Consider the following 26,155-nt stretch of genomic DNA (forward strand, 5'->3'; position numbering starts at 1 on the left):
CCAGGGGGGGGGGAAGGCTGGGGAAAAAAAAAAAAAAAAACAAATACCATATGCTAATGCATATGTATGGCATTTCAAAAAGTGGTACTCATGAACCTAGTGGCAGGGCAGGCATAAAGACACAGACGTAGAGAATGCCCTTGAGGGCACAAGGGGGGAAGGGTTAGCTGTGACAAAGTGAGAGAGTAGCACTGACATATATACACTACCAAATGTAAAGTAGATAGCTAGTGGGAAGCTGCTGCACAGCACAGGGAGATCAGCTCAGTGCTTTGTGACCACCTAGAGGGGTGGCATAGGGAGGGTGGGAGGGAGGCGCAAGAGGGAGGGGATATGGGGATATATGTATACATATAGCTGATTCACTTTGTTGTACAGCAGAAACTAACACAACACTGTAAAGCATTTATACTCCAATAAAGATGTGAAAAAGAAAGAAGTATATAAAGATCATTATTCTATTTGGGAAGTCAATGATGCAAGAAGATCTTCAGAATATCTTTAGATTTCATCTGATTAATTTTCAATGCTGATGAGATTATGGAAAATCCATAACTCTCACAAAATACTGGTAGTAGGATAAACTGATACAACTCTAAGAACAGACTTTAAGAGCCACAAAATTTTTCACTGTACTTACCTGAATAACGCTATAAATGCACAACAGAAACAAAAGGAAAATTTATTTGCACAAAAATGTTCATTATTCTTTTCATTATAATGGAGATAAATGAAAAACAATTTAAATAATGAATTATAGTTTTGTAATCTCAATGGACTATTATAGAGCTATTAAAGTTATTATATTGACTACAGCAGTAGAAATACATGCTATTTTTTAAAAACTATATTTACACTGGGATTACAATTATGTAAAAACTATATATTTACATATATACTAAAAACACAACTGGAGTTTATATTTTTGAATGATCTCTGATACTGAAATAAATGTTTTATAAAAAGTAGTTTTAATCAGATGAATATATTGCACAAGACATTCCATTATAAATTAAGATTTCAATAACATATTTCAAAATGTCAAATACCTTTGGGTAAACTTCAAATATGGTGTATAGTCTATTACAGCAGGAAAGTTGCCATCTAATCCTTCTCCCTTCAGGCAGAAGCTAAGACAATAGACAGTAAATATATTAATACATTAAAATGTAAATCAAAGTGTTATAAACAATCTCTTGTTAGAGACATTTGTTTCATCAAATTGCAGGTGAATTTCTTATTTGTAATTTAAATGTGACTTGTTATAAACACCTCATAAAGATATTCTACCTTCCATATCAATAACAAAGGCTTGTATGAGTTAATAAAACTGTTACGTAAATATATCATGCAAAAGTAAAATTTACTGAGAAATCTGTTCAAACATTATTTATTTCATACTATCCTCGTCTTTATTAAATTCTTAAGACATCGCTAGAGAATTTTCAGATGAAGCCTTATTCACATTTACAAATTCTCAGGTGACACTTAATATCTCCTAAAAAGAAAATCTCCTAATTAGAAAAAAATTCATCAGGCTTCCCTGGTGGCACAGTGGTTGAGAGCCCGCCTGCCAATTCAGGGTACGTGGGTTTGAGCCCTGGTCCGGGAAGATTCCACATGCCACGGAGTAGCTGGGCCCGTGCGCCACAGCTGCTTAGCCTGTGCTCTGGAGCCCGCAAGCCACAACTACCAAGTCCGCCTGCTACAACTACTGAAGCCCGCGCGCCTAGAGCCCGTGCTCCGCAACAAGAGAAGCCACCTCAATGAGAAGCCTGTGCGTTGCAAGGAAGAATAGCCCCTGCTAGCCGCAACTTAAGAAAGCCCACAAGCGGCAACGAAGACCCAGTGCAGCCAAAAATAAATAAATACAATTAATTAATTTAAAAAAAAAAGAAAAAAGAAAAAAATTCATATATGAACCACTACCTTCTGGTTTCTTTGGGAAATGTGCCTGTTGAAATACTTGTTCTAATATGTTAATATCAAGGGTGCAGTATGTATTTTTCCAGAATTGACTAAGGAAAGAATCAAAGTGGCAACATTTTACATGGGCTTTCCTTCATTTATAGAAACATTACTAATGCATCTTTAAGACACTTTCTCTCTATACATTATCAATGGGTTACAATAAGCCAAGAGTTTAGATTCTTAACCCAGTTTTTTTTTTTCCAACCAAAAAATAAATGAAGTTGCATAGTATTTGGACAGAGCCAGCAACATGCCATGTAAAAAGTTAACACCCTTAGAGGGATCATAAAGACAACTTTAAAACTGCATCTATCACATTCATCAAAAAGAATTAAGCTAATTAACCCAATCCCACTTATCAAATTTTAAATAGAGGAAAGTTACACTTACAAAGTGAAAAGTATTTTGAAAAAGAAGTGAGTTACTAGAAAAAGTTAACCTCAGTGAAACTGGGTAGCATTATTTTTTAGTTCAAAAAATGAACTAAAAATGAAAACTAGATTTTCATTTAAGTTTTATACTTATTTGTTAACATTCTTGTGATATATTTTAAGTGATATATTTAAGTGATATATTTAATGATATATTTAAGTGATATATTTCAATAAAAATATAGGGCTTCCCTGGTGGCACAGTGATTGAGAGTCCACCTGCCGACGCGGGGGACATGGGTTTGTGCCCCGGTCTGGCAGGATCCCACATGCCACGGAGCAGCTGGGCCTGTGGGCCATGGCTGCTGAGCCTGCGCGTCCAGAGCCTGTGCTCCGCAACGGGAGAGGCCACAGCAGTGAGAGGCCCGCATATATATATACACACACACACGCACATATATATATATATGCATATATATAATACTTCCTTCATTCTCATGTTTCAGTTCTTATTCTAGACAAACCTTTTACTTTTAGTACAATGTAAAATCTTAGATCAATTAAAGAAATGCAAAAGGATGCTGCCATCAACCTAAAAAGAACTTACAATGTCCATTTTTAGTACTTGTAATCTTATTCTGAAATCAATTCATCTTGTTGATAATAAAAGCAAATATTAACAAAATTTTTAATATTTTAGATACAAAATAGGAAACATAACATACCTAAGATAGCCTGTCAATATCCTCTTTATCTCACCACATGAGACAATGAAAATCTTTCTGGATTTGAATCTTCTTTTAGTGTATTTCTTTTTCATTTTAAAGCAGTAGTTGAAAAATACTAAGAGATGAGATCCAAAACCTTCCTTCAGTGCTACCAGAGCGCATGACTTCTCTGCTTGGCAGGATGTGGTCCAAGCTTTCTTTTTACCCAAACTAGAGAGTAAGGTTGTCAGTTCACTCCCTAAGTTTGAGATAGCCTCTGTTTTGAGAGCAAACCTATTTAGAAGACTGATCTCATTCGAAAGGGAACAACATAAATCAAATCAATACCCAACTGTGTGCTTTACTTAGAAAACTGAAAGAAAAGAATCATAAGTAGAAACTATTATGAGGTAGAATAATTTTAAGTCATAATGCATATAGTTAGATGAAATACCTGAAATCAATAGCATTGAGTCCAAGCAGCATGCCAGCAAGCATATTTGCTTCCTCACCCAAGACAATTGCTCCATCTTCATAAAATCTCCTAAAAAATGAAATGGGTGAACACATAAATATTAAAAACTGACTGAAGTTTCATCTACAGAAATCACTTAGAGCCCAAGCTCAAGTAGAAAGAACTAAATTTTATTTAATTTGTCACAACAAGAACAAACTTGGATCACTCAAGTCTTGCAGATACTTAGAAAAAAAAGCTGCCACTGTAACAAAGAAAATCATTCTAAGTGCTTATACCTCTCTTAAAAAGAATCCCCAAAGTGACTCATTCAAGGGGTCTACAGTGTCTAGCATTTTTCTCTAAGAGTGAAGCAATATAAATGTCAACTGAAAGGTGGTAAATTCACAGTCATTTATACTGGTCTATTTTCAATACTAGGTAGATTATTATTCTATACGTAGAACAAACACAGACACACATTCTGTTCTTCTGTAATTCCAAAGGTTATTAACTAATTAAGAACTAGTATACCCCAATAAAGATGTTAAAAAAAAAAAGAACTAGGAAGGTGTGATTAATAGTAATTTTTTTTTGATTAATAGTAATTTATGCTAACCTTTAATACTACAATACTAATAGGGCAGATGGGCTAGCAAGGTGGCTGCCTATGAAAAAAAAGTATTCATCATATCTTTGACAAAAAGTGAATATGAATCTATTTTGCTAATTCCTTGAAAGCTTTCTGTTTTGGTCAATGTTAATTTTCAAAATACCAAAGTTCTATTTTAAAATATTTAAAATAAATATTTTGAAAAAAATACTATTTAATATGGGCTTAAGGTATTTTTCCACAAAAGAATGTAAGATCATTGAATTTACTTCTTTTTAAGAATAACAGTATGCAAAAACTAGTTTATGTCCAGTAACAGGGATAATTAAATTGTTATAACTATTTATATTACACATAGTCAACACCACTCTGTAACACCCCTGTAACACTCTGTAACACTAACTAAAAGTTTCTTATTAAAGGAAATTTGTCTTGCTCTTTTCCATATTCATGAGTTTATAAAGGCTGCATGTAAAGTTTATAATACTAGCATCAACACTGAAACAGTCCACAGTTTACCAAATACTTTTACAATCATACTATTTAATAATTGCAAAGCCCATGAAGTAAATGCTGAAGGAATTGTCATTCATTTCAAATTCACCACCAAGAAGTGAGTCAGGTTAAAACAATTTGCCCAAGCTTATGTGGATAAACTTATCAAGGAGGAAAACCAATCCTTCTTACTTTAAGTTCTACATATTTTCTATTAAACCATAATACTTCTTTTAAAACAAAAATATTTAAAGAGAATTTAACCTCTGTAATGGACCTTAAGGAATTTTACATGAATAAAAAGTACAAAGAAAAATAAGAGACTATTTACCCTCTGACAGATGTAAGACTGCCAACAAATACGGTGGGAAGACTAGCTTGGATTAGATGTTTTCTGTTTCCTTGGAAATATGGGAATTGTTTTCATTCATTTACATAAAAGGAGAAAAACTAAAAGTTCCAGCCTAACAAAGATTAGTAAAATAAATGGAAGTAATTTCTACATATTCAACTGAGGTGCTCCACAAAAAGGTAATCTAAGATATATAGATTTGTCTAAAAGATATTTAGACAAATCTATATATCTGAGATCTTGTCCCTGCCCCAATGGCTAAATCGGCTGTTGATTGAATATTTTATCAACTCCTGGAAGAACTATGATTCGAGTGGTTCTAGACCACCACATTCTATGGGACACAGGTGTTTATTCTGGCTTTTGACACTGGCAATCACCCATTATTCCTAGTACTTCCCTATATAAGAAAAGGTCTACTTTTATTTGCTACCTTGAGCCCACCATGTTTTAAAGTACATTCTAGGAGTCAGATCAAAACTATTCTTGCTTGTTCCCTAATGTTAATATTATATTATGAACTAATGAAAAATACCTGAAACAAAAACTAACTGGATTTTAGAAAAAATTTTAAGCCTAAAGGTCATTTATGTGTGTGTATATCATATTGTTTTACTGAGGTTTTTTGGCTTTTGTTTTACTACTGATTTTTTTAAGCTAACCTATATAAGTGAAGTGCTTGCTATATGTGTAATCAATAATTCCACTCAAATAAAACCAAGCAGGAAGCATAATGCTGCAAAGACCTGATTTAATTTAACAGTCTTCACTGCAACAGAGGGGAAGGGAGGAAAAATGGAAGAGGAAAGGCTAGTTAAGAGAATTGTCCATTGTATGCTGAACTTTTCATTATTAGTCCTGGTTAAAAAAACAAAAAATTTTCAGTAACTGTACTTCTAACTTTGAGATAACAAATTTTTAAAATAATATTTAAAAGAATACTAAGTGATCTGAAAAAGATTATATTTCTATCATTTAATCAAAGACTTAATTAATCAAAGACAACACACTCATTCATGTATATTAGAGAGGCAGAAGCTATTAGGAAAAATTAATTTTATATTCCCTTAATCAAACCAACATATCAATAATTTTGACTGAAAATGTGATTTCTATTATCAATATTTTCAAAGACTTCTAAAGACTGTAAGCTTTCAATTTCTTCATTTTATCTCACAGAAAAATTGGAACACTAAAAAAGTTTGCTTATATAACCAAGATTATGTAACCCATGAGCCAAGAGCAAAGCCTAAGATGACTAATCCAATAATAGTAAGGTATATACTAAAAAAATTCCCTTTTTTTTGTTGAAAATATTTTTTGTTCTAAAGAAAATATTTTTATGAGCAGGATCTAACAAAAAGAGCATACTGACTTGCAAAAATGTATTATAAATATTGAAAGTACCAAGGTGAAAAATATATTAAATACTTCTGTTTAAAGATTTATATAGTAGACTGTATCTTTAAAGAAGTTCTGTATTTTAGAAGCAAAGGAAAACTGTGAGCAACTATTTGATATTACTGTGGTCTGGAAGAAAAGCTCCCACTTTCTATTAGGTATACTCTTTCCAATTATTTGTATATTGACTAGAAATATATTAGAAACTAGAAAGGTATTTAAAATAATACCCTAAGAAGAATAATACTCTTTTTATTAACACATATAATTTAATTTTAGTTGAAATATGTGTCTATAATGCCATCCTTAGTGTTCATGCTGAAAGACTATTTTAAGACCTTTCAGGTACTTCAATAACAAATATCCTCTGGGTGGGATCCAAAGTGAACAACCAGAACAGATAATGGTGATACTGCACAATATCAGGCTTCAAAATTTCCTTTTTTGAGTCATAAGTTATTCCAGACACTAAAAGTACAATATTAAAATATGAGGAAGCTTATCTTATAGACCAAAGAAATTTCTTTATCAACATCTTGTTCTCTTCCCCGGTTTAGCCCTTACAGAAGAAACTTGAAGGGAGGAGATAAAGAAGATTCTCCCTCATGACACACAAAACAAATTACAGCATTATAAAGAAATGTTCTAAGTCAAATGGAATCAGAATGAAAAACTGGCCAAAAAGTCTCCAAAAGGTCTTGCTAAGAATGTGAGATTCTTTAATTATTTTTATCAATAAGTACATAATATAGCAAGAACTCAGTTGTATCCTATAGATAAAATGGTGAACAAGGTAAACATGACCCCTCTTTATGGAGCTTATAGTCTAGGGGAGAGGACAGGCTGAAAAAAGATAATCAGAGATGGTAAGTAGTATAAAGTAAATAAATAAGTTGTTGAGGTAGAGAAAAATTAAAGGAGAACCCAACTTTGAAGAAAGTCATTAGGAAAGACATTCTCAAGTGTTTAGTCTGAGACCTTAGGCCCAGAGAAGTTTGATCACACAGGGCTCTGTAGGCCACATAACATTAACAATAATTGTAAACATTTACTGAGTGCCAGGCACAGTTGTAAGTGCTTTACATGAATCATCTTGCTTAACTTTACCACCAAATACTATGCCATGGAGGGAGAAAGCAATTTACCCAAGATTCCACAGCCAGAAAGTGGCAAATCCAGGGTCTGACTCCAGGGAATGTATTTGCAGAGCCTGCAGGCTAAAGTAATGAGAAACCATTTCAATGTTTAAAGTGGGAATTGACAGGATCCCTTTTACTTTTAAGAAGACTGGCTGGAAGCTGGGTGGCTACTGGGAGGGGGCAAACTGGAATCTCAGCTGGGAGAGTAGGGGAGTATAAGCAAGAGATGAGAGAGGTATGCATTACTCTTGCAGCCATGGCGATAAAGGTAAACAGGTAGATTCGAGATAGATTTTGGAGATAGGATCGAAAAGAGTTGCTACTGGAACGATTGGAAAGAATGAAGGAGAGGGGCTTCCCTGGTGGCGCAGTGGTTAACAATCCATCTGCCAATGCAGGGGACACGGGTTCGAGACCCGGTCCGGGAAGATCCCACATGCCGTGGAGCAACTAAGCCCGTGCGCCACAACGGCTGAGCCTGCGCTCTAGAGCCTACGAGCCACAGCTACTGAGCCTGCGTGCCTAGAGCCCGTGTTCCGCAACAAGAGAAACCACCGCGATAAGAAACCCGCGCACTGCAACGAAGAGTAGCCCCCGCTCGCCGCAACTAGAGAAAGCCCTCGTGCAGCAACGAAGACCCCATGAAGCCAGAAATCAATTTGTATTTTAAAAAATGAAGGAGAAAGAGGAATCAAATATGAATTTCAGATTCTGACTTCGTCAGCCATGTAAGTAGGGCAGCGAAACCATTTGCCAAGAAGTGGGTCAACAGGGTTGCAGGATGGGGTGGGGCACGGAATCAAGAAATCTGAACTATCTAGCTAGAGGTTTAAATGTGGTGCCACCACCATATAGCTGGTATTTAAAGTTCCAGGGAGATGGATGAAATTCTGAGAAGAGAAAGAAGAGCAGACAACAGAGGACTGAGCCCAGAGAATACTGACACTACAAAGCTGTGAAGAGTAAAAGAAGCCTGAGAAAGAGCAATTACAGAGGGAGAAAGAAAAGCCAGGGAATGCTATATAAGTTAAAAGCAGAGAGGTTTTTCAAGAAACAGGAAGTTTTCAACTATTTTAGCTGTACAATGAAGTACAATGTGGACAGACAAATGTCCATTACGTCTGGGTAGCTTGTGGATTATTGGTATTCTTTTAAAATTATCCTTGGTGGAGTGGTGAGAGGCAGAAGCTGGACGAGAATAAAGAGTGACTCTCAGGTAAGGAGATGAAAGTGTGTATAAAGATTTTTGAGAAGTCTGGTGATGAAGCAGAACATGGAAATGAGCAGTATGAGAGAGAAATGCAGGTTCAAGGGAGAAGTTTTTGCTGTTAAGGTAGGAGATACCAGTATATGCTTCTACGTGGGTGGGAATGATCCAGCAATGGGAAAGAGATTGAGGATGAGGAAAGAGAGAGGTGATAACTAAAGGAAGAAGTGAATGGGGATAGGATCTAGAAGAAAGCAGCCTCTGACAGGAGACACATTCCATCACAACAAAAATGATTGTCTTGGGCTTCCCTGGTGGCGCAGTGGTTGAGAGTCCACCTGCCGATGCAGGGGACACGGGTTCGTGCCCCGGTCCGGGAAGATCCCACATGCCGCGGAGCGGCTGGGCCTGCGCGTCCGGAGCCTGTGCTCCGCAACGGGAGAGGCCACGGCAGTGAGAGGCCCGCGTACCGCAAAAAAAAAAAAGATTGTCTTGATCGTTAATATGATTGTTGTCTTCAGTCTTGACTCCTTGGGCTTTTCATCGGCTGTGGCGAGGTCCAGATCCCCCTCAGCTACCACTTCACAAATGAGGTACTGGGTCCCACAGAACAAGCACATAAGCAAGCACCAGGAGCAGCAGCAGCAGCTTTTCATTCCTTTTTATGGCTGAATAATATTCCACCGCATGGAATGGACATTTTGCTTACCCCTTCATCAGTTGATGGATATTCGGGTTCTCTCGCCTTTTTGGCTCTTATGGATTATGCTGCTGTGAACATCTGTGTACATGTTTTTTTTTGTGAACACATGGTTTTAATTCTCTTGGATATCTGTATCTATTTATCTAGGATTCATGTGCTGGGACATACAGTAACTCTACGTTTAACTTTATGAGGAATTGCCAGGCTGTTTTTCAAAGTGGTTGCATCATTTTACTTTCCCACAATCAATGTATAATTGTTGCAATGTTTCCACATCCTTGCCAACACTCGTTATTATATATTCTTTTTTGTGTGTGTGTGTGGTACACAGGCCTCTCACTGTTGTGGCCTCTCTCGTTGCGGAGCACAGGCTCCGGACGCGCAGGCTCAGCGGCCATGGCTCACGGGCCCAGCCGCTCTGCGGCATGTGGGATCCTCCCGGACCGGGGCACGAACCCGTGTCCCCTGCATCGGCAGGCGGACTCTCAACCACTGTGCCACCAGGGAAGCCCATATATGTTCTTTTGATCGTAGCCATCCTAGCAGGTGTGCAGTGGTATCTTGCAGTTTAGATTTGCATTTCCCTGATGCCTACTGATGTTACACATCTTCCTTGTGTTTCTTGGTCATTTGTGTACCTTCTTTGGAAAAATGTCTATTCAGATTCTTTGCCCATTTTAAAATTTAAAAATATTTTATTACTGAGTTTTAAGAGTTCTTCATATATATTTCACAATCAAGTCTCTTATCAGATACAGGCTTTGCAAATATTTTCTCCAGTTCTGTGGATTGTTTTTTCACTTTCTTGAAGATATTCTTCAAAGCGATAAGCTTTACCTTTTGATTCTGTCCAATTTATCTATTTTCCTTTTGCTGCTTGGGTGTTTAGTAACATGTCTAAGAAACTACTATCTAATCCCAGGTCATGCAGATTTACATCTATGTTCTCTTCTAAGAGCTTTACTTTTAGGTCTGAGCCATTTTGAGTTAACTTTATATGTGCTGTGTGGCAGCAGTCCACAAGCACATTTTAATCATGTGTATTTTTTTCATCTTAATAATGTAAAACTTTCAAATTCCTAAAGACCTTCTTAGTTCTTGAAAGGTGTGGTAATTTATCACTACCCCACCTACTCTCCTATCCTTTAGAAAAGTGTTTATCCATTCCTTTTTCTTCCCCCTTTGTGACAGCTGAGTAATTTTGAAGTTTTACTTTATACGTTCCTCTTCTCTTACTCCTACTATCATATCGAGAAGATTAACGTTTTTTGAACACTACTTTTGTCATCGTAAATGAAGTACTGTGGTAATAAACAGGATTCCACGCAGTAATTTTTTCTCTACTTTATATTTTCCACAGTTGTTACTTCAAAATCTTACCAGAATATTTTCGATCTTGTTTCAAATGTCACATTTGTATTCTTTAGCTTAACTTTTCTAATTATTTTTCAGGCTACGGGTGAGGAGAAAGTAAAACTTTGAGCAAATTATTCAGTTTCTACCTTACTTCTCTATCTCTAGGTTTTCCCAGTAACCTACCAAAATAAGTCCTTTCTTCTTTTAGCTTGGATTCTCTTCTTGAGTCTGCCAACTTCCCACCTCTGGCTCTTTCCCAACAACACCCCAATCCGTAAACCGTGAAACTCTTCAAGGATTTTTTCAATTGCTCACCAAGATATCCTCCACCATAGCAAAAAGATCACATGAATTTCTCTAATACTTTGGAGCGATCGTCACGTACTTCAGAAGATTTATCGTAGTTGTGCTCCCCACAGTTCCTCTACCCAATCTTATCCTTGGATTTTCACTGATCAGTACTTTCAAGCTGCCTGTCTTAGCTCATGTAGCTCCTCCTTCTGTACTGGGGTAAACACTTGTATCACCATTTTAAAAGACCTCATTACTCTCTATCTGTGAAGAGTAGAACAAGAAGAAATCACTTGATTCAGATACTCTCAAGACTCCTAAAGAATTAGAGATCATTTCTCATGGTTCTACAAGCACTTATGTCAGGGAGCATCCAGACAAAAGGTAAGGAATAACTCTTCTTTCTAAAAGTACGCTTGTTATTTTACAAACCTAATCTTCCAAATACATATGTTTTCGCTACGGGTTCACAATCAAATTTGTTTATAATTAAGTTTATCTGGTTTGATTTCAGTTAATAAAAAATAAGTAGTGTAAATAGTTAAAAAAAAAGACTTCGTCTTTTGGCAACTGCCTTTTTTTAGTTAACTTTTAGGATGAGAGTTCTTAAGTAACTACTTACTTCATTTCTTGATAATTACAGAGCCATCATAGTCACATTTAAATACTGTGTGTGTATCTGTGTATATAAATATGATGTATTTCTGTGCGTGTATAAACATATACTAAGCCATGTTTCTATGTGAATAATGTATGTTTATATATTGTTACAAGAATATTTTTACTTCATGAACTTTTTACAGCTGAATCACTTCCTTTTTTAAAAAAAAACCCAGCTAATACCTGAAAACAAGGCAAAAAGGATTTCCCTTAAAAAATTTAAGCTACTCACTCTAAAAATAGTCTATTCAAGTACTATTTCTACCCCACCCAATTGTGTAAACTAAGAAACAAGACTAACAACATAGAGAGATTTTTTTTCTTAAATTTATTTATTTATTTTTGGCTACACTGGGTCTTCGTTGATGCACGCGGGCTTCCTCTAGTTGCGGCGAGTGGGGGCTACTCTTCGTTGCGGTACGTGGCCTTCTCATTGCAGTGGCTTCTCTTGTTGCGGAGCACGGGCTCTAGGCACGTGGGCTTCAGTAGTTGTGGCACATGGGCTCAGTAGTTGTGGCTCACGTGCTCCAGAGAGCAGGCTCAGTAGTGGTGGCACACAGGCTTAGTTGCTCCGCGGCACGTGGGATCTTCCTGGACCAGGGCTCAAACCCATGTCCCCTGCATTGGCAGGTGGATTCTTAACCACTGCACCACCAGGGAAACCCTAGAGAGATTATTAATGCTTTAATTTCTATTTAGAAAAGACTATCTTGTTATTGTACAGGAGATAATTATGGTATAAACTTGGTTTTGATTTCATTAATTTAGGATTTTTAGGTTTGATCTATGAGATTCTGATACTACTTTTATTTTTGAAGCCTTATTATATTCAATATTTATTATCTTCCATAATTAAACGTATTTATTAGTGATGATAAATAAAACAAATGTTTCATTGCGTAAGATTTATTTCAAATGTCTAAGAGTTTATCATCATCTCACTGTCTATCTTTAGAAATATCTCAAGAGTATCATACTGCTTTAAAAGAATTCAATAAGCATATATCAGATTTACTTTATGCAAATGCTTCTTGGAGTTAAAAGTCTTTATATCCTGGTCAGATTTATAATGATAATTTTTTCTTTGTATCTTCCAAATAAAAAATTTATTGTTTTATTACCTAAAAACGTAAAGACACCTAAGTAAGGATATTGTAATCTGTATTAGCTAGTTAGCTAAAAGAATGTGTCATAATAAAGGCCCAGATTTTCTCACAATCCAAAATGTCAAATATGGCATCAGGACATGAACTTAAGATTCCAGATACATGATTTCTGTATATATATTCCTAATTTTCTGTCAAAACTGGTTTACAGACACTCTCTTCTTTAAGAAATACGATTGATGAGGTAGAAATAAGTATGGTAATTTAGAAGTGTCTAAGGCAGTGCTGTCTGATAGAACTTTCTGCTATGAAGCACTGTTCTATATCTGTGCTGTCCAATTTGGTTGCCATTAACCACAGAAGGCCAGTGAACACCTAAAATGTGATAAAGCAACTGAAGAACTGAGTCAGTAATTTTACTTTTTTAAAAAATAAATTTAGTTATTTTATTTATTTATTTTTGGTTGAGCTGGGTCTTTGTTACTGCGCGTGGGCTTTCTCTAGTTGCGGCGAGTGGGGGCTACTGTTCATTGAGGTGCGCGGGCTTCTCACTGAGGTGGCTTCTCTTGTTGCGGAGCATGGGCTCTAGGTGCACGGGCTTCAGTAGTTGTGGCACGTGGGCTCTACAGTGCAGGCTCAGTAGTTGTGGCCCACAGGCTTCACTGCTCCGCGGCATGTGGGATCTTCCTGGATCAGGGCTCAAAACTGTGTCCCCTGCGTCGGCAGGTGGATTCTTAACCACTGCGTCACCAGGGAAGCCCAGTAATTTTACTTAATTTCAGTTTTAATTTACACAGTGGCATGTGGTTAGTGGTGACTGTATTGAATAGTACATATCTAGGATATTGAAAATATTGAATATTTTCATTTACAAATACTACTGAAATGGAAAAAAAATGCTTTCTTTAACAAAAGCTATAAATATAGATTAGCAGACCACAGCTGAGTAGGAATGACTGTTGTCCTAATATGAACCTTTTCTCGACCATCATAAAAAATTAATAAAGTCCTGTTTTACACAATGTACCATCTTACAACCCAAGAAGAACATTGGTATAGACTGCCCTAAAAAGACAACTGAGCAACCATTAATTATATTATATAAGAATTAAAGAAATAAATATTGTGGTGTGGAAAGAGAAAGAATGCTATAGGAATTTCACAGATTTTTCTCCAAATTGGTTAGAAAAAAGTCTGTGGAGAAAATGAAACTTCACGTGTTGAAAAAGTAAGAATCAGAAATTGTTCAGAAAAAAGATATTCCAGGCAGAATGTGAGGCCTGAAAAGATAAACCAAGGTAAGATGTATGTTTAGTTGAGAAACTGCATTTTCCTGAGAAGACAGTGGATTTATCTGAGAAGTACAAAAAGGAGGAAATAAAATAGGCAAGGACTTTAAAAACAAATGTGTCTTCATCTATTCTTACTGCTAAGTCTTCTGAAATCTTTTAAATATATATTGAAAATTAAAAGGACTTTTAAACCTGGTTGTTTTGAAGTCTCTCAGAGCTGTAGAGATGTATTCAGATAAATGTTTTTCCATGAGTGCTACTCTGATCCAGGCTCTACCCTAAAAGGAAGAAGAAAGAACCAAACATGAAAAAAAACTTAGAAGTTAAAATATATTTTGCCTGCTATGTCATAAAAATATAAACATTTTAATATGCAAAGAATAACTCATTCAAAATATGCATTTGATAAAGACTAAAAAATAAGTAGATAAGATGAGGTAAATTCTAATTATATATAGTATATACTTTGTTCTCTGAAGGTGCAGGGTAGATCATGTCAGATTAACTTTCTAGCATCTGAAGGGACATAACCATTAATATTGACTTAACTTGGGTTACAGACTTCTTGTGAATTATAGAAGGAAATCACAAGACATATCTCTTTACTTCAATGCCCAAATCAACATGCCAATTAAAATGAGCCCCCTTATAAAACATGAAGAAAAGAGTCTGTTCTCATTAATAATCACCCTCACACCACTTGTTTAGTCTTTCCAGAGGAAGGTTTCAAACAACCAAATTTCATTATTTATCATGCATCCAAATCATGAGTTACTGAATTTGGTGCCTCCAGAGCATATTCTAAAGACTATTACCAAAAATTTAAACCAAAAAAAAAACAAACACATAACAAAAGCACCCAGAAGCATACTCTAGAACAAAATCAGAGAAAACACACAATTCTAACAAAATATGAAAAATTTAATTTTACTTTTGAAAAGAGGTAACATCATTCAATAGTTGGGACTAGCCAGTTAAGTTTTGTTATAATCCAAAGCATTTCTTCTGGATTCTTTGTTTAGAATGAAAGACTATAAAGATTATATTTTTTAGTGAGAATTTTATAATTCAGTTACTTTCCTTTTCACTCAACCCTTTCACACATCTCCAGAAAATCTATGAAGATCAACTATAAAGAAATTCAAAACACTGCAATGGCAGCTAAGAATAAAGGTGTCACTAACCAATATATATGATGGTCGACTACCAGTATAGAAAAACAAGCACTGAAATGTCTACAGTTGTAGAAATGTCTACAACTCTAGTGAATTCACCAAAACTGTCGGACAGAAGGATGAAAACGGAGTTAATCCAGACGTGGAAAAACCTAGCAGGCTAGGACTTCCCTGGTGGTGCAGTGGTTAAGAATCCGCCTGCCAATGCAGGGGACACAGGTTTGAGCCCTGGTCCGAGAAGATCCCACATGCCGCAGAGCAACTAAGCCCGTGCGCCACAACTACTGAGCCTGTGCTCTAGAGCCCGCGAGACACAACTACTGAGCCCGTGCGCCTAGAGCCTGTGCTCCACAATGAGAAGCCACCGCAACGAGAAGCTCACGCACCGCAACAAAGAGTAGCCCCCGCTCGCCACAACTAGAGAAAGCCCACGCACAGCAACAAAGACCCAATGCAACCAAAAATAAATTACAATAAATTAAAAAAAAAATAACAACCTAGCAGGCTACAAGCAGCAGTATTGTTGGGAAATAAAGGAATGATATGGGTGTGATTAGCATGCCAGTCAGTTTGCCCACCAATCTGCCCACCTTTTTTTAACCTAAAAATCCCTTAGCTTGCCCTGTGCTCAGTCCATTGTTTCTGCTGAGTCAGCCCAGGGAAACCTACAGTTAGTCGTAGCGGATTGGAACAGAGGAAGGAAGAGGCAAGCACGAGCTCCTAGTCTCAAGTTTCTTAAAATTTCATCTAAAAGACACAGAGACTAGTAGTAGTGGCTTGAATCAAAAAGCTACATTCTAAAACAGAAGCGGGAAAAGCTGCCCTCCAGAGAAAGTTAGACACAGGACACTGTGCTATTGTTAAGATAAGAAATATGGGGGAAAGTCCTGCTTCCTGATTTATTAATTTCAATCCACACAAAACTGGGCTGCACCTAGTTTCCTGTCCTTAGATGTTTGTGGAATTCTTTGTTATATTGTCATAATAAATGGTGCTGATTTTAACAGTTTCTCTTCTTTCAACAAAAGAAACAGAAGATATAAAGCTTGTTGGGACCATAAAGGAGGAAAAGCTGAAAATTAGGTTTAAGATTTTAGACTTTATCAGATAATGGTGAACCACTGAAGGTTGCTGTTATTGTTTGGGAGACACAAATATTTGTTTGTTTGCCACTAAAGGTTTTTCCAAAAAATAAACGTAGTCAGCACTTCTTAAGAATGTAATTAATACATGCTTACCTCTGTTTTAAGAGTGTTTTACACATTAAGATATTTAATCCTCACAAGAACTGTGTGTGAGTCAGGTTACAATACTATCCCTACTTTACTATATGAAGAAACAAAAAATAGACACAACTGGAAGACAGGAAACTCATGCCACCAAACCAACCAACTAATTGAACTAATACCCATACACTCTACCTTCCCTCCTATTTCAGGGGATGAACTGTAAGCATTTAAGATAGTAAAAAGACAAATCACAGAGTGGACAAAAATACCTGCATTATATGTACCTGACAAACGAATCTCATTTGTAGAATGCCAAGAATTCTTACAAATCCATAAGAAAAAGATAACTCAATTTAAAAATGAGCTGCAAGGGGAAGATTTTAAACTATAGCGTCAATTTCTTCAGTAGACATCAAAATATTCAGATGCTTTCTTCCTTTCTGTGTTAGCTTTGTAAGTGACAGTTTTCAAATAATCTGCCCATTTCATTTAAATTTTTTAATTTATAGGTGTGAAGTTATTCATAATACTTTCTTTTAGGATTTTTAATGTCTGTAGGGTCGATGGGTTTTACCTCTTCTTCATTACTGATACTGGTAATTTATAATCTCTCTTTTTCTCTTCTTTCTTGAGTAGCCTTGCTAGAAACTTAACAGTTATATTAATCTTTTTAAAAACACCAACTGGGACTTCCCTGGTGGCACAGTGGTTAAGAATCCACCTGCCAATGCAGGGGGTACGGGTTTGATCCCTGGTCCAGGAAGATTCCACATGCCACGGAACAGCTAAGCCCGTGTGCCACAACTACTGAGCCTGCGCTTTAGAGCCTGTGAGCCACAACTACTGAGCCCGCCTGCCACAAGTACTGAAGCTCATGCACCTAGAGCCCATGCTCTGCAACAAGAGAAGCCAACGCCACGAGAAGCCTGCACACCACAACGAAGAAAAGCCCCTGCTGGCTGAAACTAGAGAAAGCCAGCACACAGCAACATAGACCCAACGCAGCCAAAAATAAATAAATTAATTAATTAGTTAAAAAAACCAAAAAACACCAACTTTTGGTTTTGTTGATATGCTTCTAGTGTACATTTGTTTCAATTTAATTGAATTTTTGCTCTTCATTATTTCTTTCCTTCTACTTTGGGTTTATTACTTTTTTTTAAGCTGCTTGAGATGAAAGCTTGATCACTGACTTTTCAGCCTTTCTTTAAAAAAAATACATAAAAGCCTATTTAAGCCTATCTATTCTCCTCTAAGCACAATTTTTTATATATTTTCATTATCATTACTTACCAAATATTTTTCAATTTCATGTGTAATTTCTTCTTTCATCCATGAGTTATTTAGAAATTCTTCTCAAATTCAACTTATATAAGCATTTTCTAGTTATCTTTTTATTATTGATTCTACTGTGGTTAGAGAACATACTTATATTTCAATCCTCTGAAATTCATTGAGGTGAATTACAACTTAGCAAACGACCGATCTTTGTACAAGTTCTATAAGAATGAATATCCTGTAGCTTCCTATTTTGATTTTCTTATATACTCCAGTTCTCTGGTATTCTTAATCTTTATATTTTCTTTATTTATATCATAATTACTTAAAAGTTCATTATCTGCATCTCCCATAGGTCTGTTTCAATTGTCTTTTTTATATTTCTTAGTTTTATTCATTTAATCTTGTTTCCTGATATACCTGGTGATTTCTGATTAAATAATGGACACTGTGGAGGAAAATTTGTAGCAACTCTAGTGCTACCTTTCTCTAGAGTAGATTTGCTTTTCTTCTGGTAGACAGACAGTGTACTTGAAAATCACCTTGTACCACTTAAGGACACCGCTTTTAGGTCTTTTGAAGGCTGGTCTTCATCTGAATTCCCCTTACTCCCAAGGTACAGCCTTTCTGGGGTCACAAATAAAAGCTTGGAGTGTTTACAGGGCCCCTCCAATTTGTATGACTTCCAGGTTTGGGGCCATCACACTAAAGAACTAGGGATAGGAAAAGTCGAGTGGTAGTTAAAAGAGGAGGCAGATTTGTGAATCAGTAATAGAAAATGAACATAAAAATGGCCTCTTTGCAATACTATATCTTATTGCAAAGTTCTAGTATTTGGTAATTCTGGTGTATCTGTGATTAACACCCTCTCTCTGCCTCTGCCTCTTTCAGTAGAAAATTTGGCTAACCAGCTTCTGGGACAAAGCACTGACAAGGCCAGCTTCTGAACAAGGAAAAAGTAAACAAGAAGATGAGATCAGGAATAACTAGGAAGGATTAGGGACATAAGTCATAAGAATGTATTAAAGACTACACTCACAATTCTGTTATGGTATAGGTGCTCAATAAAAATTTATCAGGTGGAAGGATGCATGGATGTATGAATGGTTGATGTGAGTAGTATATTCAGAAATTGGTCTAATATGTTAAATTTATATCATAGAAGGAACAAGGGATAAGGTTGCTTACCCTAACAAGGATGGGGGGGGCAGTATAGGGGTAGGAGAGTGGAAGGTACAAACTACTGGGTGTAAGACAGGCTACAAGGATGCACTATACAGCATAGGGAATAAAGCCAATATTTTGTAATAACTGTAAATGGAAAGTAACCTTTAAAAATTATATTAAAAAAAGTAAAAATAAATTTTTTAAAATTTAGGTGCTTGGTCCATGTTTTACAAAATATTTAATTTCAATATATGTGTCAATTTTGCTAACCAAAAATTTTCCATAAGAAAAAAAATCTTTCTAAATAAAAATGGATACAGGAACAATAAACTTAGAAACTACACTGTTGAAAGATGATTGTTATACATTTGTGTAGTATACAGACATGTAATTTATTAGGTTATGATTGTCAAATAATGAATTGAATTAAATTATGTCGATCTTAAAACTATCTAATATTTCCAACCTTTATTTTCTCCTTCATTTTTATTTCATTCTGTAACTCTTAAGTGTCAAAAATGGTAAGGAAAGTTATTATGACAAACCAATAAAAATAAACTACTATACTAAAGCTAATATACCTTATGTCACCAGCTCAGACCTTTACAATCTTAAAAATTTTGAGGACTCCAAAGGGTTTTTACATACGTTATATCTATCCATATTCACTGCACTACAAGTCAAAACTGGAAACTTTTAAAATATATAGTAATTAAAAAAATAATGAACTCATTATACATTAACGCTGAAAACCATATTTTTATGAAAAAATAACTATCTTTCCCTAAAAAAAAATTAGAGAGAAAAGACCTCTGTTTTACATTTTTACAAATCTCTTTAATGTATGGCTTAATAAAAGAGAACTAGATATCTGCTTCAGCATTCTATCTGTTGCAATGGGTCGTTCTGGTTGAAGCATGTAAAGAAAATCTACCCTCACACAGATACATAATTGGAAAAAGGAATCATTTAATAGCCTTTTCAGATAACTGTGGATGATATTCTCCTTTGGTTCTAATCAAAACTCAGTAAGTGATAATTTCTTAAAGGTTAATTGCAACATGGACTCTATAACCATATCAATGAATGTTGCATACTGTATTACATTCTTACACTTTGAATGGAGCTTTTACCCATGCATGATTTTATTATTCCACACATCAGACGCAAGAGGGAAGAGATATGGGAACATATGTATATGTATAACTGATTCACTTTGTTATAAAGCAGAAACTAACACAACATTGTGAAGCAGTTATACTCCAATAAAGATGTTAAAAAATAAAAATAAAAAATATAAGTTATGCAGGTCTACAAAATATTGACACATTCCATTAAATAATATATATTTTTGTTAATATCAACATCAGTGTTATTAGAAAAGCATTTAAGTACTAGGAAGTTATCGAGTTAAGATGGTGAATACACTACAAGTTTTCCAAAATTCTAATTTTTACTGGAAAGCTTTAATTTTACCATTGGCAACAAATACTGTCAAGCCGTTTTTCTTGAAGGAACAGGTTTACTTCATTCATCTTTATTTATGAAATGTCTACAAAATGCCTACGTCTAAAAAGGCTATAGTTTGAATGTTTTTCTTTCAAGTAAAAATAGTATTACATGACAAAAGTGTCTAGTTCAGTTAACAATTCAAACTACTGCATGAGTACGTTTCCTTGAGACAACCATCACATGTCAATATGCTGTATACACACTTCCCATTTTGTCACTCAAGATATTAAAAAGACAGCTTCTCAAAGCCTTGATATTTAATTAAATTAATAATGTTTACTTCACCATCATGGACATTAAGTGAAACTGGTTTTTGTTTTTGTCTTTAAGACTGAATGTATGGTGAGGAAGAACTCAATGACTACTAGTATAGTTTGATGCTACTGCTTTAATTTATGCTAAGGCACCAGTTAATTTTACCCACCATTGCTTCTGCATAAGCAGTGCAAGTATCGACCCGGTGCAAAAGGCAAGTAACATTTTGGTACTATGTGAAAATAGTTTTGACATTATGGACTGCCAGCGCAGGACACTAAGAGGCACTGATTTAGGTAATTCAAGAAATGTAGAAACTTCATGGACTAGGAAATATTTTACTGTGCTTCTCAAAAAAGAAATTCATAGTTACTAGCTTCATACCTTCCTGCTATTTATAAGGCAACAGTGAAGATTCAAGAGCATTCTAAAATAATTACATGCTACTAAAAATAAAAAATGAAACGAGCCTCTGAAAGATGTTAAATTTGGTCAAGTGCTTAATTCCAACAAAGAAAAGAAAGATTTTATATAGCAAAGAGCTCAAAATTTTCTATCTGGGTCAAAATTGTTTAGGATTAGATTACACGTACTGCACATTATTATTTATGCCTTACCTTAGCTCTAGAGGAACTGACATTTTCCATATTTTCAATGCTGCAGATACAGTTCTGTGAAACTTTCCGGCAAGCCACTCTGATATAGTCCCAGAAGCTACGAGGACTTTCATAACCAAACCAGGTTACTTGACCTTCAGGAGACAAATTGTAATACAAAATAAAACTAGACTAGAAATTCAAAACTCAAGAATAAAACTCTGAGAAATAAATGTCAGTAGAGTGTGCGATTGTGGAAAGGGCACCTGGGGTCAAAAAGCCTTAAGTCTGGTCCCGTTCTACCTCTACCTAGTTGTGTTACTTTGGGCAATTTATTTAATGTATCTGGATCATAGTTTTCTCAACAATAAAATTAAATTAAATGAAGTAAAAAGGGTCTAGACACTAAAAAATCTCTTATAGGTTAATATCCTGTTATTCTAACACAGTCTTTCAGAGAGCACACAGGTATGCCTCTTTGTGGTTCTAATTAAGCGTTAATTTAAACTTCACCAGTTGCATCCTGAAGCTTCCTCTTCTTGGAAAAACAGAAAAAACTTAAAAGGCAACACTTTTTCTCCTCTTCAGAGGGATACTTCAAAGAAATGAAACAACGTGTGGTCTGTAAGTACCTATAATCAGTGAGACTCCTACATTCACTAATCATTCCCACCCGTTCACTACCATTCTACCAAACCTTCATCTAACTGTCATTCTTTTGCTCTCTTCTAGTCACCAACCTGTGACAAGTCCTTCAGGCATTTACTACTCTAATCTTCCAGATTTGGGTAACTATGTATTGTTCAAGAACAAATGTTCTTTTGTGTGTATCTTATATTATTAATATTTCTATGCAGGACTTTGAGCAGTAGGTCCAGGGGAACAATTTTTTACTCTAAATATTTTTAAATGGGACATGAGAGACATCTTAATATTTCTTCAGGTGTCTGGAATAATTATTCTTACCTAGGGAAGTTGTTCAATCTTAATGAAGAAAGATTAGCTTTTATATTTTAAAATCTCTGCTTCTTTGTTTTCAGTTAATATTTATCTCAATCTTCTTTTCCCCAGTAACACGTTCTCTCTAAGCAACATCAAAAAGAGTTAAAGTGTTCTTGTCCACAAGCAGCATTTTAGGAACAACGTCTGAAATATGTGAGTGGTGTCCAACCAGGGCAGCCCATAAGAATGACTGGGCTTCTTTTAAAAAGTTCTCATGTCTGGGCTCCACCCAAACTAAATAATCAGAGTCTTTGGGGGTGGGCCTACACACTGGTATTTTTTAAAAGATCCCCCTGGTATTTCTAATAGTATGGTTACTCAACCAACAGAAAGCTCACATATCATGATAAGTAACCCCTATTCATCATGGAGGACATTTCCAAGGGCTCCTCTTCTGGTAAGCCACGTGTGATCTCTGCAGTAAGTTACTCCTCCCTACGTGCTGGCATATCACCCTGAGCTTACTTACCCTTATAATTATCTACTTACTTGATTGTCTCACATATTAGGTGGTAAGATCACTAAGGCAAGGACTGTATCTTATTTGTCCTCAATTCTATCTCCAGCACTTAACACAGTGCTTGGCTCATAGCGGGCATTTAATAAATATTTACTAAACAAATCGACTGGTTAATCAGCACAAAACAAGATCTTAATTGCAATGCACATAGAAATTTGAATTTAAAAAATCTAATTAGTATCTTTTTACAGAAACAGCTCAGTGACAACCTGGTATCAAGATGTCTGCATGCTAGATTACAGATATCAAATATTCTGGACAAATACATTTAGCTTTGTCTACAAATAACTAAAAATACAAAAGCATCTAGAAAGCTTTATTCAAACATCTATATAACTCAAATGTCTCCTTAAAAATTAAATCTTACTACCAAAAAATACAAATCTATAGGAATGTTTATAATCTTCCTTCTTTTTCTCAATCTCTCCCCATCACTTTTCTTTGCCTCCTCTCTTCTTTAGTTAAAAAAAGTTCCTAGAACAGGATCTCAGTATAGTCTGTCTTTGGGGCAATTTTCATGTTATCAATTTGTTAGCCATTTGGAGAGGAAACAGGATGCCTAATGGTAAGAATATGAGCTTTTGAGCCTGGTGGGCCAGAATTATATCACTTTCTAGACATGCAATCTTAAGCAAATGACTTAACTTCACTCTACCAATCTGAGTTTCTTCTATAAATTGACAATAATGGTGGTATCTACATGATAACACTGCTGTGAGGATTAAATAATGTATGTGCAGCAATTAGTATACAGCCTAATACAAATATTAACAATGATTACTACTGTTATTACTATTATCATACAAATAGTCAAGAGACCCAAGGTCCCCTTGCATTGCAAAGTGGGAATGAGATGCACAGTGAAGTTTTTCCCATTACTTGCTTAGAATCTAGAAAAAATCTTTAAAATTTACTCCCTAATCCAACCTTTTACCATATCAACCATTCTAAATTTACCTCCCTAAAATCTAGTCTTGACTAATTTTCCTTGGCTTCTATTAATTAGGATTGTCCCGCAATTTAAAAATGAGGAATAGCTACCACACTTCCCTCAAGAAATGGAGTACCATACACTGCCAGGGACCTCAAAAGGAGAATCACAAGATTTCTCTGGTGACTTTATTTTAAATCTTCTCATGAGTTTGGCATGACTGAGGAAATTAATTTATGAGAAGTTTCAAAGTAGAGCTGTTGAAAACCAAAAGAATATAACAAAGCCCCCTTTTGGAGGAGAGGAAACAAAGATATAGAGAAACTAAAAGTCTAGGCTTAGGTTAAACAGAAAAGGAATGGGCGCTAAATCCTTAGGATTCCTGCTATGTGCAGGATATGCTGTCTACAAGACCTTCACCCAAGAGAAAATGACAAGATTTCCTAGCTAACGAACTGAGAAACTAAACAATTAACAAAATGACATGTTGCCATGACTTGCAGGGCCTTAAGTATACCAGTAGTATCTTCCCAACACTGCTACCTACTCAACAAACTAGATGAGAGGATGACTTGGCTTGATTCTGCCTTCCTTTCTCTTTCATGTGCATCATTTCCAAAATGGAAGTTTTTAAATCAAGACCCTGAATTTTTCACATTCAGAAGGATGTGGGTTGAATCCCTTGTTAGAACCTCCAAATGAACTCTCATGTAAATTGTCCATGTATCCTAGGGTTTTATTTAAATAATTAAATAATTTCTGCAACTATGAAAAAGGTTGAAGTTAATTAAAAATAGTGGAAGTGTTCAATTGGTTATTTGAGATATTATTACTTGAACATCACTTTTACTTAAACACAGATTAACTGCTAGCAAAAGATGTACTTGGGCTCTTAGTCTGTAACCAGTATTCAACAGGAAAATTAAAAAACAAAGCGACAGGGTGATCATGCCTTTAAAAATAATTATTGAGGTAATAAATAATCACTCCAAAGATATTCTCATTTCCTTTAAAAAGAACCAGAAAAGCAAATCACATGGCAAGAAACTGACTAGCCTACATTTTGAAGAAATTTTATTCAGGAGAAGAATTATGCTGTCACTAACAATTCTCTTTTTAACGTTGCTGACAAGTGTAAGTGTATAAAGTGCTTTCAATTTTATATGTTTTTAGTAGTTGACTTTTTACCAAAGACAAAGTTAAACAAGCTTTTCAAAACTTATTCCCAACCCATCAATCCAACTCTAATTCATTTTAGGCACAGAAATGAATGATGAAAGTTTGCTAGACTAAAAGATCTGCTACTAACCAGCTACGTGATGTCTTTCCCACTAAACTGCCTCATTTTCAGCAACTTAAAATGGCCTGTGATCTCTAAGATCCAATGTTATTCTAAAATTACTCTTCTATATTATTTAACTTAGACACCTAACTTAATATTACTTTAGATACCTACCTTAATATTTTTTAAGGTATCTAACTTAAATAATATAGTCACATCATGCAATATACTCGTGTTTTGCTTTTATCTTATTTTATGGCAAGATGAGACCTTCTAAAAACAAGAACTAAACTTTCCAAAGTGGTTCTCTAGTAGTGGCTAATGACACATCATCTTTTGATAATATAAAATATAAATGAATCTGTTAAGTGACTTCCTTTCTCCACCCTTTGTATTAGTACTTCGCTATGTAAAGAGCCAATGTAAGACTGGTCTCACAAGCTGAAGTTTTGTTAGTGCTACAATATATCACCTAGATGATAACAACAAAGACTATTACCTTGGAGCTGCTATTCATCTAGACAAGCAATAAAATACAGTCCCATTTTAATTTTAATAAGCTACTCTGATATTGCAAAAGTTTCAGATACTTAAAGGAAACTGGTTACTTATGGATTTATTGTTGCCAATATATTAATATTTCAGTATTTAACTTTTCACTGTAAATTTTATAGCAGCAATCCTAAATTTCTTACTGCTAACTTATGAAAATTAGTTTAATATTTTCTACTATCTTTTTACTGAATAGAGAAAATTCCCATTTCAACAAAAGGTCAGAATCTTTTCCTTTTAAAAAGTACTACTATTAGTTGAAGCTTATATTTATTAGACAAGCCAGGTTTGAAAGTAAAATTACGACCTTGATTAATTTTCTAGATAAAGTCTCATGTTAATGTTTTTTTAAAAAGAACAAATTTAAACACTTAAAAAAAAACCTTTAATTACACTTTCAGCTGATCTGAAGAAATCTGAGTCTAGATACTCAACTGTACTTATACTGCTAGCTCACTATGTTACTTACAAGATGCCTCAAGTAAATCATTTAGCAACTATGAATCACAGTCACTAATCTATAAAATGTAATTACTAC

The 26,155-nt window shown here is 35.2% G+C and overlaps 1 protein-coding gene across 3 annotated transcripts in view; it reads right to left on the reverse strand.

Moving 5' to 3' along the window:
• The window catches only part of RUNDC3B (RUN domain containing 3B), a 147,025-nt gene that overhangs the window by 60,252 nt on the left and 60,618 nt on the right, over nt 1-26,155 (reverse strand). For all 3 annotated transcript variants that reach the window (XM_024738427.1, XM_024738425.1, XM_024738426.1), the window contains 4 exons: nt 21,352-21,485; nt 14,311-14,396; nt 3,504-3,593; nt 1,050-1,130 (listed from right to left, as the gene is read on the reverse strand). In XM_024738427.1, coding sequence (XP_024594195.1) covers nt 1,050-1,130; nt 3,504-3,593; nt 14,311-14,396; nt 21,352-21,485 — 391 coding nt within the window. The remainder of the gene's footprint in view (nt 1-1,049; nt 1,131-3,503; nt 3,594-14,310; nt 14,397-21,351; nt 21,486-26,155) is intronic.

The sequence above is a fragment of the Neophocaena asiaeorientalis genome, unplaced genomic scaffold (assembly GCF_003031525.2).
Source record: "Neophocaena asiaeorientalis asiaeorientalis breed wild unplaced genomic scaffold, Neophocaena_asiaeorientalis_V1.1 scaffold89, whole genome shotgun sequence".
NCBI classification, from domain to species: domain Eukaryota; kingdom Metazoa; phylum Chordata; class Mammalia; order Artiodactyla; family Phocoenidae; genus Neophocaena; species Neophocaena asiaeorientalis.